General features: G+C 39.8%; 2 protein-coding genes and 1 pseudogene across 2 annotated transcripts in view; all 3 read left to right on the forward strand.

Moving 5' to 3' along the window:
* The first annotated feature begins 279 nt into the window (after positions 1–279).
* LOC137170628 (uncharacterized) overlaps positions 280–18,189 on the forward strand; it is a 456,230-nt gene continuing 438,320 nt past the window's right edge. The window contains exons 1-3 of the mRNA XM_067574136.1: positions 280–424; positions 804–955; positions 6,056–6,343. Coding sequence (XP_067430237.1) covers positions 6,070–6,343 — 274 coding nt within the window. The 5' untranslated portion in view covers positions 280–424; positions 804–955; positions 6,056–6,069. The remainder of the gene's footprint in view (positions 425–803; positions 956–6,055; positions 6,344–18,189) is intronic.
* On the forward strand, positions 7,374–9,155 carry LOC137170691 (uncharacterized; annotated as a pseudogene).
* Positions 12,374–16,588, forward strand: LOC137171285 (uncharacterized). The gene is made up of 3 exons (XM_067575210.1): positions 12,374–12,379; positions 12,686–13,011; positions 14,448–16,588. Exons 1-3 carry the CDS (start codon positions 12,374–12,376, stop codon positions 16,054–16,056), a joined length of 1,941 nt encoding a protein of 646 aa, XP_067431311.1. The 3' UTR covers positions 16,057–16,588.

The raw sequence follows: 18,189 nt of genomic DNA on the forward strand, positions 1-18,189 counted from the left end.
TTCATCCATTGAGATCTAAAACCTAAAGTCTAATGGTGACGTTGGAAAAAGGATCCTCAGTGGAAACTGCACTCTTCACAGGAAAGGGGATTTCAAATATGAGAACTTCAGCAGTATTTAGTAAAAATTGTTTCCAAAGATTCATTAATTTATTTAACATTTTCCTCCCAAGATGTTCCTGCAGCAGTTTTAACAGTGCTGAAAATGTTCAATTACAGGAACAGTTTGATTCTGGATAAGACAGAAAACAATATAGCTGCAGGTCAGACTTGTCAGACACTGAGGACTGAGCGAGGAGAAAACATGCTCAGCAAATGTGTTTTTGTTGTTAATTTTCGCTTATTAATGTTTTTTTTATCTTTTCATGAAAGACTTCACTGAGACACAAATATCCTGCAGGTGTGACGGACATTAAATAACTTTGGTAAGTCTAACTTAATGTTTTGAAGAATTGAATCAACCCAATAATTCATCTGATAAAAGTGTTTTCAACTTGCATTGACTTTCTTATTTCATAAACTGCACCTGCTGGAATCTAGGTGGGGTTTATGAAATGCTTTATGAACTGCAGCAGCAGGTGAATGCGTCATTTGCAGCAGAACTTTTAGACAGAATGTTCCACAGCAGAGGTTCCTGATATTTTTGGCTTGGGAACCCTTTAAAACATTAAAGATATGGAGAAACAGAATGACAACAATAGGTAGATAGATTTTAAAGATTGTATAAGGAATATGCATTCAGGAAGACGTCAAGGAACTTCCAGGTAGTGATGGGACCTGAAACACACAATCTGCTATCCCCAGTGAAAAACCTGGAAAAAGGACAGACTACACATACACACAAGAGGCAAAACTCAAGGGCATAATTCACACAGAAGGAGAAGAGACAAGAGATTCAGGCTGAATCTGCTGCAGGATGAGGATCCAGAGGCAAAACCTTTGAGGAGATCAGACAGGTATGATGGGGCCCATTTAGGATTTTATAAGTCATCAGAAGCACCTTAAAGTCTGATCTAACATGGACAGGGAGCTGATAGAGGGAGGCTGGAATTGTTGTAAGTAGCAGATCGTCTCTCCACTGCTAAGCATAACATTAGTAAAAGCACAGCAAACCTTCCCCTCCTCACTCTAGAACATGTCGAACAACTTCTGTTTCTGCAAAACAAGACATTTCAGTCAGTGGTGATGGTCAATAATTTACACTTTAATTTAATTATCTTAAAGGTGCAGAAGACTGTAACCTGTTTGTAGTTAACTTTTAAATAAAAGAGCTGTGTAGTCTCACGGCCAAAATACAGCAACACGTCTGTCTCAGCATGGCAGCAGCAGAGCTTGTTTATTATAATCAACAGAAGCTGCTGCACTGACCACGGAAACAGCGTGCATGCATGCTCTATTTTTGCAGGGCTGGTCTATTGTTTTTTTCTCTATGTGTCGCTATGTGGCTCTCCAACATGTAAAAACTACATAGAACTATATAAAAATGAAATACCTCATTGTACCAGAGGCAATGTGATGCAGCAGTGCAACCGTGTGGATTTTTTTTCTTTGCACATTAAAATAAATAAATCAAATTAATGTGTATCTATGATCCTGTGGTTAAAATGATCTAGTTAATTAATTCAGTACCAGTTAATACAGCCTAGGCTTCCAAACCCTGCATAACCAACTGCATTATCACCTGGCAAAACTCAATATGCATGCAGTAAAGGAGTTGGTGTAGTAGGTAGAAAACCCCGCTCTGTCCTGTCTACGTGATAAGTTACATCAGTGCCTGCTGTAACTCAGCTGTCACACGTCTGTTTTCCCTCAATAACCTTCATCAAGACCAGTTAACTGAACTGCCAGTTATGTTTTATCTTGTAATTCAATGGACTTAAGAAAAGACAAGTGAAACAACTTTATTCATATAGCACTGTTAAAACACAGAGGCAATTCAAAGTCCTATATAATAACGATAGCAATATCTTTATTTATATAGCACTTATCTAAACAAAGTTACAAAGTGCTTCACATATAATCACATAAAAACACACAATAATAATAACTAATAATAATAATAATTAAAGCTGCAAGCAGTGTTGAATGGGCCTTCGCGCCCTTGCGCACATCGGGCCGCGGCGCAGTCACCTAAGCTTCTGGGAACCAAGAAAACGTTTGGAGATGATCAGTGTGAGAGTCTTTTGACACACAATACTAACCAGTGTCTCTCTGTGAGCCCACCCCTCTGTTCACAGACAATTATGAATTATGAAATCAAAATATTGTTAACCTTAATCAATAATTCAGGCACCAACTGTAGGATCTGTGAGGACCACAGTTGATTATTTGCTATAATTATCAATTATCAATAATAATTAATTATAACAATTAATAGAATTATTAATATGAACTAACAAATACGGAGCACCACCCGGAAACCGTGACTAATAACCGAACAAGGTAATCTCATAAATGGGAGTTCACCTAGAATGTTAATATCTGAGAGATAATCATTCAAGAGTGAACAAAGAAGGGTTGAATTCGAGCTCTGACTCCTTCAATCAGCCACTTTTCATAATATGTTACACACAATAATGACAAAAGAACTTCTCTTTAAAGATATAACAGTGTTTATTAAACTTAGCAAAATTAACAAAGTTAACAAATGCTTCATTCAATAAATAGCTATTCTAAAATCTAATTCTACCAAACAAAACACAAACAGCTTTGCACAGGGTTGGACACTTGCAGGGGAATGCGTGTGTGTATGTATATGTGTGTGTGTGTGTGAGCGCCCGCGTGCGCGAGACAAGATGGCGACGGGGCCTGACGTGATGACGTCGTTGGTCTGCGACGCGGACGTGACTGTGGGAGTAAGTCACGTCACGCGAGACCCAAATGGCCGAAGTACGGCAGTGTCTTGGCTAGACAAAAACAAGATGGCGCCGCCTGGTGGTCGGCGTCTTGCTCTCATCCAATTCCGTGAAAAACACACGTGTCTGATGGTGGATAAGGAAACAACGCAAAGCTTTGTCCAACGTTATCTGATCATCAAGATGTGCAAAACGATGTCGGTGCGTGTATCTGTGCGTGTGTGAGTGTGTGTGTTAGTCGCAAGAGAGGGAGGAAGGAAAGCGATCGTGAGAGGAAGAGAAGCGGATCTTTTGTCCACAGAGAGCGCACGTACGGACGGCAGTCTGTAACGCACGTTGTCTGGTTTCTGATTGACAAAGCAACTTACTTTCTCACTCACGGTGGCACAAACACAGCAGTAGTCCCGAGCGGGACAAACACAAAACAGTCTAGCGTGGTGAACACAACTAACAGGCAGCAAACTTAAAATACTCCTCAGTGTAAAGCAGAGAAAAATGGACTCGGCGGTCTGTCAACTCAAACAACAAGAATAGCAATAAAGCTAAAAAGCTAAATGCTAAACAACAGCAACTGATGCTGAAAAGAACACACAACTAACACTGCCTATGCCCAGACTTATGCCTCTTACTTGGTCGCTTCAGAAAGCGAGCAGGGTGGGTGTGTGTAGTCCGTCTTAATGTCCAACTTTGTTCTTGGCTCGGAGGCAGACGGTGCCGTTCTCGCACGGTCGGCGAAAATCACGGCAGCTGGCTCTGAGTGGAGTGGCAGAGAGAACAGCAGAGTCGACTCGGCGAAGACGCGCAGGGCAGAGCCGTTCCACGTTATCCTGAAGTAACTTTATTTCTTCTTTCTCGGGGGAATTTGAGGACGCTGGTTGCAGCAGCGGTCTCTCTCGGATCCAGGAATGTGTTCGGGTAAACACGGGCAAAGTCTCGTCTCGTCCGACGAGGGGAGTCTTCAATGAGGGGAAAACATGTTCGTGGGGTAGTCAAGCTAACTCACAGGGGAACAGGAGTTACCCCTAGCTCAGTGACATGGGAAAGACGTGTATTTCGGGTGTGCTCGGTTATAAAGGGGTGGTGATGTCATGGCTGCATCATCAGGACACTCCGCTGTGCAGGAGCGTCTCCGCCAATGAGGGACCGATGTTGACTGCTCCCTGCTGAGGTGTGAAAATCGCAAAGCATCCTTGGAAATGGAGTTTGCTCCACCCTCATGGCAGGTCCATTACAGTTTTAATACGGAGCTCCGGAACTCCAGCCTTCCTGAGTTCTTCCCTCATATAGGCTATAGTTTTTCTTGATCATTACTACAATATATGATTACATGTGTAATAGTCTCCTCAGCCAAGTTAGAAAAAATATGTGCATGTATGAACAACAGCAATTGGAGAAGATGACAGTCAAAAAGTAATCATGTTAAATAATCATGATCTCAATATTGAACAAAAATGATCGTGATTATAATTTTTTCCATAATCAAGCACCCCTAAAAACAGCAAACACACAGACACACACACACACACACACACACTCCCACAGAGTTTAAATATGTATGTGATAAATTGTAAATATGTATGTAATGAATTGTTTTCTGTAAGAAACTCTTACTTGAACTTTTTTCAGTGTGCTCCTAAAGTTATATGTATGCTCCTAATTTCTTTCATTTAGGAGCACATGTACTCCTTGAAAAGAAGTAAGGATTGAACACTGCTGTCAGATGTGTAGAAGCACTAAGTAAGTGGAGTGTGGCACAGTCCAAGGGCTTCTGTCACAGGCAGTAGATGTTTACTTTACCCACCCCCCCCCCCCCCCCCCTCCCATTCTCTCTCTCTCCCTCTCAACTGCAGAGAAGGATATTAGTGTACTCTACTTGTGAAATATCCTCATAAATCCCATAACTTTGGCCAAATCCTACATAAAAATCACATTTTTTGTAGGAATTTTCGTCGCGAATCCATTGATACAGGTTTTGGACTTATAGTTTAGATGCCAGATGCCCCAGTTTGGCACAAAGTCCATGCCCAGAGATTGCCTCCCCATTGGTTTACATTGTAAGGTGTAATGTCGCACTCCAAATTTCAGGGCTTACTAAATCTAAACCGTTCGAGTTATTACAAAGTTTTTAATAACTTTTGCTCAACACAGTGTGATAAGTCATGTATTAAAGTTTGAAGCCGATACCATTAACACCCTAGGAGGAGATAGCGTTTATTCAAGGTCCAAAATTGGCAAAAAATCATACTTTGAAATTGAGATTGCGGACTTCCTGTTGGATTTAGGTCAGGGGTGTCAGAGTATGATTTGTAGGTCTTGATGAGACGAATAATTGAGTTTTGGTTCGATCTCTCTACGACATTCCTACGGGCCGTGGCGGCCGTTTTAGATACATAGGTGGCGCTCTCGAGCATATTTTGGCACTTTGGGGGTTAATTTTTACATTTTATCAAATTTTTCACCAGACCTGATGTGCGTGCCAAATTTGGTGAGTTTTTGAGCATGTTTAGGGGGTCAAATTTGGAGTTAAAATGGCGTATTAATAAAGAATAATAATAAAGAAACAAACACGTGAAAAACAATAGGGTCTCAGGCCCTAATAATAAAAAAATAAAGGTGCTAAACAAACAACAGAATAAAAACCAGCCCAACAATACTTAAAAATAGTAAAACCCATAAAACAGAATAAAACTAGAATCAAGTAAAATCAGGGAAGGTGTTGTGATAAAAGTACATTTAAGCTCAGATTTAAAAGAAGCCACTGACTCAGCCTCCTTATTTACTCAGGCAGGATGTTTTTCAAAGCTCTGGTCCCGCTCAGTCTTCAGCCGAGAGTCTGGAACAGATAGAAGACCGGAGGACCTCAAAGTGTGAGCAGGGTCGTACAGGAATAGAAGGTCTGAGATATAATGAAAAGTCAAACCATTTAGTGCCTTGAAAGTAATTAAAAGACCTTGAAATCAATTATATTGATCTTTTAATGATATCTTTAATATAAGTTTTAAATTAGATGAAAAAGTGGATGAAATTGAAGATATAGACACATATAGACATAGACAGAGCACACTAAGAGACTGAATATAGTGTCCCTTTTTATGTATTGAATTGAGCCTTGATTGTGAATGAGATTCCATTCTGAATGTAATTGTGACACTAAAGAGACTCAAAGATTCACAAGTTAAACATTTCCTCTCATTCTAACAGGGGTCTGGGGGACGATGGCTGATAGAGAGGAGCTTTTGAAGACACTAGAAGAGTTGGGAGATGGTGAATTCAGGATCTTTAGGTGGTTCCTACAGCAGCCGGACATCCTGGAAGGCTCCTCAACCATCCCACAGAGTCATCTGGACAACGCAGACAGGCCGAAAACTGTAGATAAGATAATACAGACCTACAACCATCAGCCTGTGGAAGTGGTGAAGAAAACCTTAAAGAAGATCAACAGGAATGATTTAGTGGGGAAATTGTCAAACATTAACACAGGAGAGCACGGTAAGCTGCAGGACAGAAACATGAAACTGGGACATGATGTGATCACACAAGTCTTGAAAAACATTTATTATAATAAAGCAGCATATACTAAAATATATGTGGAGTTAAAGCTGAATCATTTTATTTGTATTGTTTTCTGAGACTTTCCTGCATCCACACAGTAGATTTGTTAAGGAGTAAGAGGCTGCTGTGTGTGAGTTTATGTTACGCAGATAATCAGCAAACATGTTTAAAATGTAATACTGGTCCCCCAAAAGAAAATAGTGATGAACTGAAAAACCTGAAAAGTTGTGAATTACTGGAATTTTTCCTGTTAAAGGACTCATTTTCAGTAAATGGAGCTGCCTGAGCTGCTGAGAAGTTAAACTGCCTCTAATCTAATTTAGTGTTCAGTTTAAATAATATCTCACAGTATAGAAGTGCTGCAGAGCTGCACATGCTGTCTGGCCCCCACTGAGGTTTTAAACTGGACTGCACTGGTTTGGTATCTGCACCACAGTGGGAGGAGAGGTGCAGTTGAGGGTGTGGTGATCTCAATCCGGCTGCAAACTGCAATCTTGGTGCCGATACTGAGTGCGTCTCATGTTATATTGTGACACATTTTGTTGAAGGCTCATATGTGTAAACCTCTCTGAAATCACATATACTGCTTTTTTCATGTTTTGCTTGTCTATAAACTTGTGTTCTGGATACATTCCGGTGAGTCTGAATACAGATTAATGATTGATTCTTACCAGCATCTCTCATCCACACCAGCTGCATCCTGTACTGACAGCCTTTACTTTACCCTGGTGATTGTCTGTAAAGACATCTGAAGGCAGCAGGAATCTGTTCCATCTCCAGACTCTATAGGAATGATGTTGCACATTGTCAAGGCACAATTACACACGCCAGATCTGCTGGTAAACTCATATCTGAAACTTTTACATCAGTTTGCAGTGATGGGAGTCACAGGGAACAGCCTGCCCAGCGTGCTGACGTGCTGACGTGCCACGGTAAGCGTATTGTATCATTTCCAGTTGCCGACTGTGTCTACTGATAGCGCTGTTGCTGCTCTCATCTCAGTTGATTTTCCTATATATATAACATTACTGTGGATTAATATCTGTTGTTTATTTAAACTTTCGCTAGTTTTACACAAGCACTCTCAGCGCTTTTCTCTTAGCGACTTTTCTCGCTAATCGCACAAGTTGTTAGTCACTTTAGCTCTGCAGCTAGCACTAGCAGCTAACTTAAACTAAGCAGTTAGCGATGGCTTCTCTCTCTCCCTCTCGTTCTCCTGCTCTCTCTTGCTCGGTGTGTCAAATGTTTAGTTATTCCTCTGCCTCCTTTAGTGATAGTGGTAAGTGTAATAAGTGTAGTTTATTTGCAGCACTGGAGGCAAGGCTTAGTGAATTGGAAGTGCGGCTCCGCACCATGGAAAAACAATCAGCTGCTAATATAGTTAGCCAGCCCCTAGTATCCGGTGCGGGCCGACCTAGTGTAGCTCCCACTCCCCGGTAGCTCCCGAGCAGCCGGGAAGCCAGGGCGGCTGGGTGACTGTCCGAAGGAAGCATAGCCCTAAGCAGAAGCCCACGGTTCACCACCAACCAGTTCATGTTTCTAACAGGTTCTCCCCACTCAGCGACACACCCGCTGAGAAACAAACTCTGATTATTGGCAGCTCCATAGTCAGAAACGTGAAGTTAGCGACACCAGCAGCTATAGTTAAATGTATTCCTGGGGCCAGAGCGGGCGACATTGAGTCAAATTTAAAACTGCTGGCTAAGAATAAGCGTAAATATGGTACGATTGTCATCCATGTCGGCGGCAACGATTCCCGATTACGCCAATCGGAGATCACCAAAATTAATGTTGAGTCGGTGTGTACATTTGCAAAAACTATGTCGGACTCCGTAATTTTCTCTGGACCGCTGCCTAATCTGACCAGTGATGACATGTATAGCTGCATGTCACAATTCAACCGCTGGTTGTCGAGGTGGTGTCCAGCAAACGATGTGGGCTTCATAGATAATTGGCAGACTTTCTGGGGAAGACCTGGTCTGATTAGGAGAGACGGCATACATCCCACTTTGGATGGAGCTGCTCTCATATCCAGAAATATGGCCAAGTTTATTAGTAAACCAAAACCATGACAACCCAGAGTTGAGACCAGGAGGAAGAGCTGCAGTCCTACACGCTTCTCTGCGCTTCCATTAGAGCAGTTACCCACCCAAAACCACATAGAGTCTGTGTCTGTCCCCCGACCACATAAATCAATTAAATCCAAAGTAAACAAAAGAAGAGTCATTCATGAAAATCTAGTAAAAATTAAAACCACTACTTCAATAGTACAACAAAATAAGATAATTAAATGTGGACTCTTGAACATTAGATCTCTGTCATCTAAAGCTGTATTAGTAAACGATTTAATTTCAGATCATCATATTGATTTATTTTGTCTCACTGAAACCTGGCTGTGTCATGAAGAATACGTCAGCCTAAATGAATCCACTCCCCCCAGTCATATTAATACTCATATTCCTCGAGACACTGGCCGAGGAGGAGGAGTTGCAGCCATTTTCAACTCAAGCCTAATCATCAACCCTAGACCTAAATTTAATTATAACTCATTCGAAAGCCTTGTTCTTAGTCTCTCTCAGCCAACCTGGAAAACTTTACAGCCAGTTCTGTTTGTTATAGTGTATCGTCCTCCTGGCCCGTACTCTGAATTCCTATCTGAATTCTCAGAGTTTTTGTCGTATTTAGTCCTTAGTACAGATAAAGTAATTATAGTAGGTGATTTTAATATTCATGTGGACGTTGATAGTGACAGTCTCGGCACTGCATTTATCTCATTATTGGACTCAATTGGCTTCTCTCAGTGTGTAAATAATCCCACTCACCGTCTTAACCACACCCTAGACCTTGTTCTGACTTATGGGATTGAAATTGAACATTTAATAATTTTTCCACAAAATCCTATTTTATCAGATCATTTTTTAATAACTTTTGAATTCCTATTACTGGATTATACACCATTAGACAAAAATGTCTTCACTAGATGTCTCTCTGATAGTGTTGTAGATAAATTTAAGGAAGCAATTCCGTCAGTACTGAATTCACTGCCATGTCTCAATACAACAGAGGACTCTTATGTTAACTTTAGTCCCTCCCAAATTGATAATCTTATTGACAGTGCTGCAGGCTCACTAAGACAAACACTCGACTCCATCGCCCCCCTTAAAAAAGAAGATAATAAAACATAAGAGGTTAGCTCCATGGTATAACTCCCAAACCCGCAAATTAAAGCAAACATCGCGAAAATCGGAAAGGATTTGGCGTTCCACCAAAGTAGAAGAGTCTCGCTTAGTCTGGCAAGATAGTCTTAAAACATATAGGAAGGCCCTCTGTAATGCCAGAACCGCCTATTACTCAGCATTAATAGAAGAGAACAAAAACTGCCCTAGGTTCCTTTTCAGCACTTTGGCCAGGCTGACAAAGAGTCATAACTCTACTGATCCATGTATTCCTATAGCTCTCAGTAGTAACGACTTTATGAGCTTCTTTAATGATAAAATTCTAACTATTAGAGAGAAAATTAACCACCTCCTGCCCTCAACAGGCACCGTTCTCTCCCCAAACACAGGAACCTTGGTAACGGCAGTAAATCCTGACATATATTTGGACTGTTTTTCTCCAGTAGACTTGTCTGAACTTCAATGATTTGTTCAGCTAAACCATCAACCTGTCTCTTAGATCCCATCCCAACTAGGCTGCTTAAGGAAGCCTTACCCTTAGTGAGAACTTCTTTACTAGATATGATCAATCTGTCTTTAGTAACAGGCTATGTACCACAGTCCTTTAAAGTAGCTGTAATTAAACCTCTTCTTAAGAAGCCTACTCTTGATTCAGGTGTTTTAGCCAATTATAGACCTATATCTAACCTTCCATTTCTATCTAAGATCCTTGAGAAAGCAGTCTCTAATCAGTTATGTGACTTTCTACATAACAATAGTTTATTTGAGGATTTTCAGTCAGGATTTAGAGTGCATCATAGCACAGAGACAGCACTGGTGAAAGTCACAAATGACCTCCTAACTGCATTGGACAAAGGATTTGTCTCTATACTTGTCCTGTTAGATCTTAGTGCTGCATTCGACACAATTGACCATCAAATCCTTTTGCAGAGACTGGAACATTTAATTGGCATTAAAGGAACTGCATTAAGCTGGTTTAAGTCCTATTTATCAGACTGATTTCAGTTTGTACATGTTAATGATGAATCCTCCGTGAAGGCAAAAGTTAGACACGGAGTTCCACAAGGTTCTGTACTTGGACCAATTCTATTCACCTTATATATGCTTCCTTTAGGTAATATCATTAGGAAACACTCCATAAATTTTCATTGTTACGCAGATGACACCCAATTATATTTATCAGTGAAGCCAGATGAACCCAATCAGTTAAACAAACTCCAAACATGCCTTAACGACATAAAGACCTGGATGACCTGCAATTTTCTGCTACTAAATTCAGATAAAACTGAAGTTATTGTGCTTGGCCCTAAACACCTTAGAAACACATTATCTAATGATAAAGCTACTCTGGATGGCATTACCCTGGCCTCCAGCACCACCGTAAGGAATCTGGGAGTTATCTTTGATCAGGATATGTCCTTTAACTCCCACATAAATCAAATTTCAAGGACTGCCTTTTTTCACTTACGTAATATCACAAAAATCAGGCACATCCTGTCCCTAAAAGATGCAGAAAAACTAGTTCACGCATTTGTTACTTCTAGGCTGAATTATTGCAATTCCTTATTATCAGGCTGCCCTAACAAGTCTCTAAAGACTCTCCAGCTGGTCCAGAATGCAGCTGCACGTGTACTGACTAAAACTAGAAAAAGAGACCACATTTCTCCCATTTTAGCTTCGCTACATTGGCTTCCTGTAAAATCTAGAATAGAATTTAAAATCCTTCTCCTAACTTACAATGGTCAGGCACCATCATATCTTGAAGAGCTCATAATACCGTATTATCCCACTAGAACACTGCGCTCCCAGTATGCAGGCTTACTGGTGGTCCCTACAGTCTTTAAAAGTAGAATGGGAGGCAGAGCCTTCAGCTATCAGGCTCCTCTTCTATGGAACCATCTACCGGATTCAGTCCGGGGTGCAGACACCCTCTCTATGTTTAAGAGTAGGCTTAAAACTAACCTTTTTGATAAAGCTTATATTTAGGGCCGACCAGGCTCGCCTTGGATCAGCCCTTAGTTATGCTGCTATAGGCCTAGACTGCTGGGGGACTTCCCATGATGCACTGAGCTCCTCTCTCCTCCTCCTCCTCCTCTCCATCTGTATGCATTCATGTAACATCAATGCATGTCACTAACTTTGCTTCTTCCCCGGAGTTTTTTTGTGCTTTCTCATCTCACAGGAAAACCTGAGTCCCGGGCCGAACCTTCGCGGTCCTTCACAGTCCTGATGGCATCCTTCCCTGGCTATTGCTGCTATTGCTGCTTGTGCTTGTTGTTGTCGTTGCGATTGTTTTTCTTCTGTCCCCCCTCCCCCTTTCCCTCTCTCTTTCTCTCTCTCAACCCAACCGGTCAAAGCAGATGGCCGCCCACCAAGACCCGGGGTCTGCTTGAGGTTTCTACCCGTTAAAGGGGAGTTTTTCCTTACTGCTGTTGCCAAGTGCTTGCTCATGGGGGAGTTGTTGGGTCTCTGTAAATTGAAGAGTACGGTCTTGACCTGCTCTATGTGAAAAGTGCCTTGAGATGACCTCTGTTGTGATATGGCGCTATATAAATAAAAATTGATTGATTGATTGATTGATCTCAGACAACGAGTTTCCTCTGAGGAAAAATCCTAGTAAGATTCCCAAACAGTCAGTGCATCATGGTGGGGAAAGCTTTGTGTTTAAAGTGGATGACAGTAGTGAATATGACTGGCCACAATTGTCACAGCTTTCAACAAGCCCACCTCTAATATATGATAATGCATTCTTCCTGATCATCACCATGAAAATGCCAAATGTGTGCTGGGCATGATGGTTGTCCATCGCTACATAACCTTTTAAAGAACTGATAATCCCAGGAATGTTGCAGATTGTCTGAAAGAGCTGATGACTACAGAGATAATGTCCTGTCAACCTGTTTAAAGGGAACATTAGCTGGAGAGAACACGAGTTTAATTCAGTTATTTATTTATTTAAAGTAATCTATTCAAGGTTACTCAGTAGAAAGGCTTAAAACTTTGTTCTAGTTATTTTATATTATTCTACACAGATGAACCAAAGCTTCTACATACCATCACATCCTACCAAACAAGGCTCCAATCTAATCTTGATCTCTGACAGACAGGAAGTAGCTCACAGACCAATCAGCTGATAGTAAACTATGTGAAGAAGAAGATCAGGGAGAATCAGTCTAAAGACAGAAGCATCAATCTGTTCCACTGTCTGAATGAACTGAATGATTTTTCTCTAGTGGAGGAGATCCAACAGTCCCTGAGATCAGGAAGTCTCTCCAGAGATAAACTGTCTCCTGCTCAGTGTTCATCTCTGGTCCCCATCTTACCGTCACCAGGAAAACATCCGGATGTGAATGACCCGAAGAAATACTCTGCTTCAGAGGAGGCTCCTCTGGGGCCGCTGCCAGAGGTCAAAGCTTCAAATGAAGCTCTGTAAGTGGATTTAAACTTATATTACAAAGAAAACAAAGTTACCATATCTTGTCATCACTTCTTCTCCAGGTTGAGTGTGTGTAACATCTCAGAGAGAAGCTGTGCAGCTTTGTCCTCAGCTCTTCTGCCTCTTTAATAAATCAATTAAAGAGAAATGCATATGGAGCCAGAATGTGTGACATCTTTTTCCAGCTTTTGATTTTGCTTCCAGTTATCAGCACCTCACTACAACCCTTGGTGTGATTTACTTTTCCACTATATATTTTACATATTAACATCTACAAAGCCTTCTGCCAAAACTTCTGCATTATGACTTATAGTTGTTGAGTTAAGCCTGTTTATTGAGTGTTGTCCTGTTTGCATTCAGCTCCTCTGCCTCTTTACTTAATCAGTTAATCTCATTAGATCACAAAAAGTAGGTCAAACCTAGACAGTGATGATACGATATTGATCTCCTGTAATGAAACAGAGGGCTAAATGATAAACTGAATCAAGTTATATTAAGATTGAAGGTTAGTACCATCAGCTGTTTATCTCCTAATATTCACACACAGCAGAAACAAACATTCAACATTTTCTATTGAGCTTTTTCTGGATATTTGGTGAAAATTTGATCCACATTTTAATGAAATTTGACTAATGTCCTTGAATTTGTTCTGCAGACGTTACTGGAAGCTATCGGTCTGCTTATCTGTACTGTTGGGAACAATACAGACAAAAAGAAACAGCTGCTCTGATACACAGACAAGACGACCTTTAAACACAGTTATTACTGATGATTTTACGTTTGTCATTCCTATGTAACACATACACACTTATAACCAGAATACAACATTATTATTAGTTTAAAAATAATAATAACAATAATGATAATAATAATAATAATAATAATAATAATAATAATAATAATAATAATAATAATTGCTGTATTCTGGTTATAATTGTGTATGCAGGATGGGATTGACAAAGCTAAAAGCATCAGTAATAATTCTGTTTATCAAGTATATAATGTAGTGAAAATGTTTTGGTACATTAGGTAAAGATTTAAATTTTTCTTGATAAAGTCATTAAAAAATTCAGAACTTGGTGTTTGGAGATTTGAATATGTATTTTAAATGTTCTAACTAAAGGCAGTGGTATGTTACACAGAAAAAGAAGATCCTGTTAATTGACTGTAATCTGAGTCTCTGTCCTCACAGTCAAAACCAGAACTCACATTTAGACTAAAATCCTCAAATGTGGCCGTTTGGTTTGACTTTATTTTATTCATATTCTACAATCACAGATGTCACAGCTGCAGTATTTATACTCCACTGTACTATTATTCATTTATGAAACCAGCCACTACTGTAGGCATGTATATGATTAGAAATGTGATTAATTTGTCAGTTTGATGAGAAAAGAACAAGTTGATTGAATCTCTGCTTTTTCTACAGCATTTATTACATACCAACAAAGTATAAGGACATCATCTCCAAAAGTACTCTGATCTCTTTAGGATCTCCTGCTGTCTACCTGCTGAAAACAAAGGAAGAGAAGTTTGGAACTCTGACAAGAAAAACTGTTGGTGAGAAAAACCTGAACAAGAAGAATGAAACCATCTTACTTGTAGGTGAAACAGGAGCAGGAAAATCTACTCTGATCAACTCTCTGGTCAACTACACCATAGGAGTGAAGTTTAAGGACAAAATCTGGTTTGAGATCGTAGAAGAAGAGAAGAGAAGATGTCAGACAGAGAGTCAGACATCAGATGTGATCGTGTACGAGATCTTTGGTTTTGAAGGTAAAACTCTGCCCTTCTCTCTGACCATCATCGATACTCCTGGATACGGAGACACCAGAGGGATTGAACAAGATGACATCATCAGTCAAAGATTATTTGACTTGTTCCGTTCAGAAGATGGAGTTCATGAAATTGATGCAGTGGGTCTGGTGCTGAAGGCGAGTGTGAATCAACTGAGTGACCGACAGAAGTACATCTTTGATTCAGTGACGTCTCTGTTTGGAAAAGACATTGAGAAGAACATCGTCGCTCTCATGACACACTCAGATGGAGTAACACCTGAAAATGCTCTACATGTACTTGAAGATGCAAACATTAAATGTGCCAAAAATGAGAAGAATCATCCCCTTCACTTCCTGTTTAATAACAATCAGACCACACAGAGAACAGACGAAGATGAGTTTGCTTTAGGGAACGCATGGAGGGTAACAGAGAGAGGAATGAAACGATTCACAGACTTCCTGGAAAAATCTAAACCTCAACAGCTGATAACAACAGTTGAAGTGTTGAACACACGCATCAGAATAACAGCCTGCATCAACAACCTGCAAGACAGAATCCAGCTGATTGAACTAAAACAGAACGAGATCCAACAGACTCAAGAAGCTCTGAAGAAACATGAACAAGAGATGAAGAAGAATGAAGAGTTCACTGTAGAAGTTGATGAGGTCTACAAAGACAAAGAAGACATCAGAGGTGGGATGTGGGGTTTTTTTTTTTATAAAGGAGCTGTCACCTGTAATGTCTGTGAAGAGAACTGTCACCATCCTGGATGCACAATGGCCCGAGGTCCAAAACACTGTGAGGTCATGAAAAGAGGTCACTGTACTGTTTGTACCAAAAAGTGTCCTGCATTAAAGCATGTGAAAGAAAAGTGGATATATGTGAACAAGACCAGGAAAGTTAAGAAGACCCTACAAGATGTGAAAGAGAAGTATGAAAAGAATAAGGTAGATCGTGAGCAGAAGAAGAGCCTTCTGGAAAATCTTCAAACAGAGATGGAAGAACTGAAAGCAGAGAAGATTCAGCTGCTTACAGAGGCCTACCATCATGTGGAGCAACTAGAGCGGATCTCCTTGAATGTTAATTCTCTGTCCACTTATGTCCACTTGGACTTCCTGATTGAGAAGATGAAGGAGATCAGAGACACAAAGAAGGTCAAGAAGCTGGAGGAGATGAAAAAACAAGAGGATGAAAAAAACAAAGCAGGGTTGCGATACATGTTTGGTAAACTAACAGTTGGTAAAGATGCAGTGATTTAGATGAACAACATCAGACAGCTGTGTAGACAACAAGCTCTACGCTGTTCATATAAATGTTTAAACATCACAAACATTATTTCATTTTAATCTTATTAAGTGTCATGTTGATAATTGTATTTTTTTTTCTTTTAAAGAAACGCAATTGTCTTTTAAATTGTGTGATTCTGGGAAACCGCCTCCTCTGTGATATATAACTGTTCATTTAGTTTAATGTTTAATTATCATTTGTTGATTCACTTCAGTGAAAGTAAAGCCAGAGTTTATCTTATAGTGACAGCAGCTGTTGGTTTTCTTGTTATGGATTCTCACATCAATCACTCTCATAGTTCAGCCTCTTTTCTGCTCTCAGCTTCATCAGATCAAAACTCTTCATCAGTGTGTTCAGCTGCACTTCAGTAACCAGTTTACAGTCGACTCTCGGCACTCCGCTGATTTCTGTCCTGTCATGTAAACCAGAAACCTGGTTTCTGTATCACAGTAGAGGATTACAGAAACCTGAGGTTCCTCGATCCTCGCTTGAACTGGAAGTCGTTCTGCTCCACCATCTTGCAGGTCATCCCAAAGCTCTTATTCCTGTTCTGAGGAGCCATGAATGAGGATACGCAAGAGCCTTCACGTCTTTTACCGACCGACACGCCTCCTTATTGGAAAGCTGATCAGTAGGCTTGTTTCAGATGAACTGCTCCTTTCTTGTAAAGTGGAGGGATCAGGCGGCAGCATCAGCAGGAAGTGACAAAAAGCTGCAGTCAAGTCAGACAGTTTCCAGCAGCTTTCAAAGAATCTACAGGAAGTCACAGAAATATTTACATCCTGTTAGATCTGATCCTGATTTAATAAAATGTTATCAGATCAATCTACTCAAGCTCAGCTGATCAATCACTAACATTGTTTTAATGCTGATCTGTATGATAGAATATACACTGTTAAAATGACCTATAATCAATAATCAAAACAACATTTATTCTTTAATCTCCAATATTAGACTATTAAATTATTTTACATAGAAATGTAACTGTTGCAGCAAGCGGATCACTACCTGCTGGTCAACATGCCGACTGTAATCAGCTGATGTCACACTAATCAAACTCATTCACATCTCATTGATGAAAGAAAGAAATTCAAATAAAATGAAATTATTATTTTCTTTTCTATGTAATTTATCTTTTCTTGATTTTTTGAGAGAGTTCTTTGTATAATGTTTTATCTTCTTATCTCTCCTGCACAGATTTTCATTTTAAGTTTATTTCTTTTTTGTTTATTTACTTCAAATGAATGAATAGTTGAGTATATGCATGTAAAAGTGTGTTTGTTACCTATATTTTGTTATGCACAAACAAATAAATAAAGTAAAACACAAATCAGACCTACTCAACATGCAAGAGGGAAAAAAAGCAGAAATAGACATTATATCATTTATCTGTCAAATATTCAGACTGCTAGGGCTTCACATCAAGAATTAAATATTGATATAATGTCCATATTGTGTCTGTTGTAATTTTTAGTTATTGAATGTTTTCTGTCTCTTTGGATGATAAAAGTTGTCATCAACACATCTAAATTCTTAGTCGAAGATCAGACAACTGAAATCCAAAATGAAGATAAAACATCATGTTGATCAAACACCTGAACCAATCAGCTCTTTGATCAGGTGACAGCCAGGCGTTTCCCATCATGCCCTGATCCTTGCAGTCAGTGGAGAACAGCTGCAGCTGCAACAACTGCGTCCGACTTGATCTCGTCAGGTTGTTGTTGCCCACATCTGCATGATGTCAGAGCGAGTTGGGATCAAATAAAACACAAATCTAACCGGCAAGAGTTTTACTGTCTAAAGCTGAGGGAATATCCAGATCTGTCTATGTGTTTTTATCATTGGAATACCTCCTGAAATATACAATAGAATAGACAAGATTTTATTTAATTTAATTTGGAGGAACAAGTGTCTAATTTAAGAAAAAATATCTTATGCAACATAAAAAGAAATGGTGGTCTGGACGTACTAAGTTTCAAAATGTTAAATAATACTTTCAAAGTGTAATGATTAACCAATTTGATTATAGAAGAGGACAACATTTGGAATACCCTCCCTATATATGTATTTAGTTTAATGGGTGGACTTAAACTTTCTGCTTAAAT

Source organism: Thunnus thynnus, chromosome 19 (assembly GCF_963924715.1).
Source record: "Thunnus thynnus chromosome 19, fThuThy2.1, whole genome shotgun sequence".
Taxonomy (NCBI): Eukaryota; Metazoa; Chordata; class Actinopteri; order Scombriformes; family Scombridae; genus Thunnus; species Thunnus thynnus.

Bases quoted from the DNA above. Each gene is read 5' to 3' on its own strand.
- LOC137171285 (XM_067575210.1), top strand. The intron at 13,012-14,447 runs GTAAGTGGATTT...CTTTTTCTACAG, and splicing joins AAAGCTTCAAATGAAGCTCT to CATTTATTACATACCAACAA.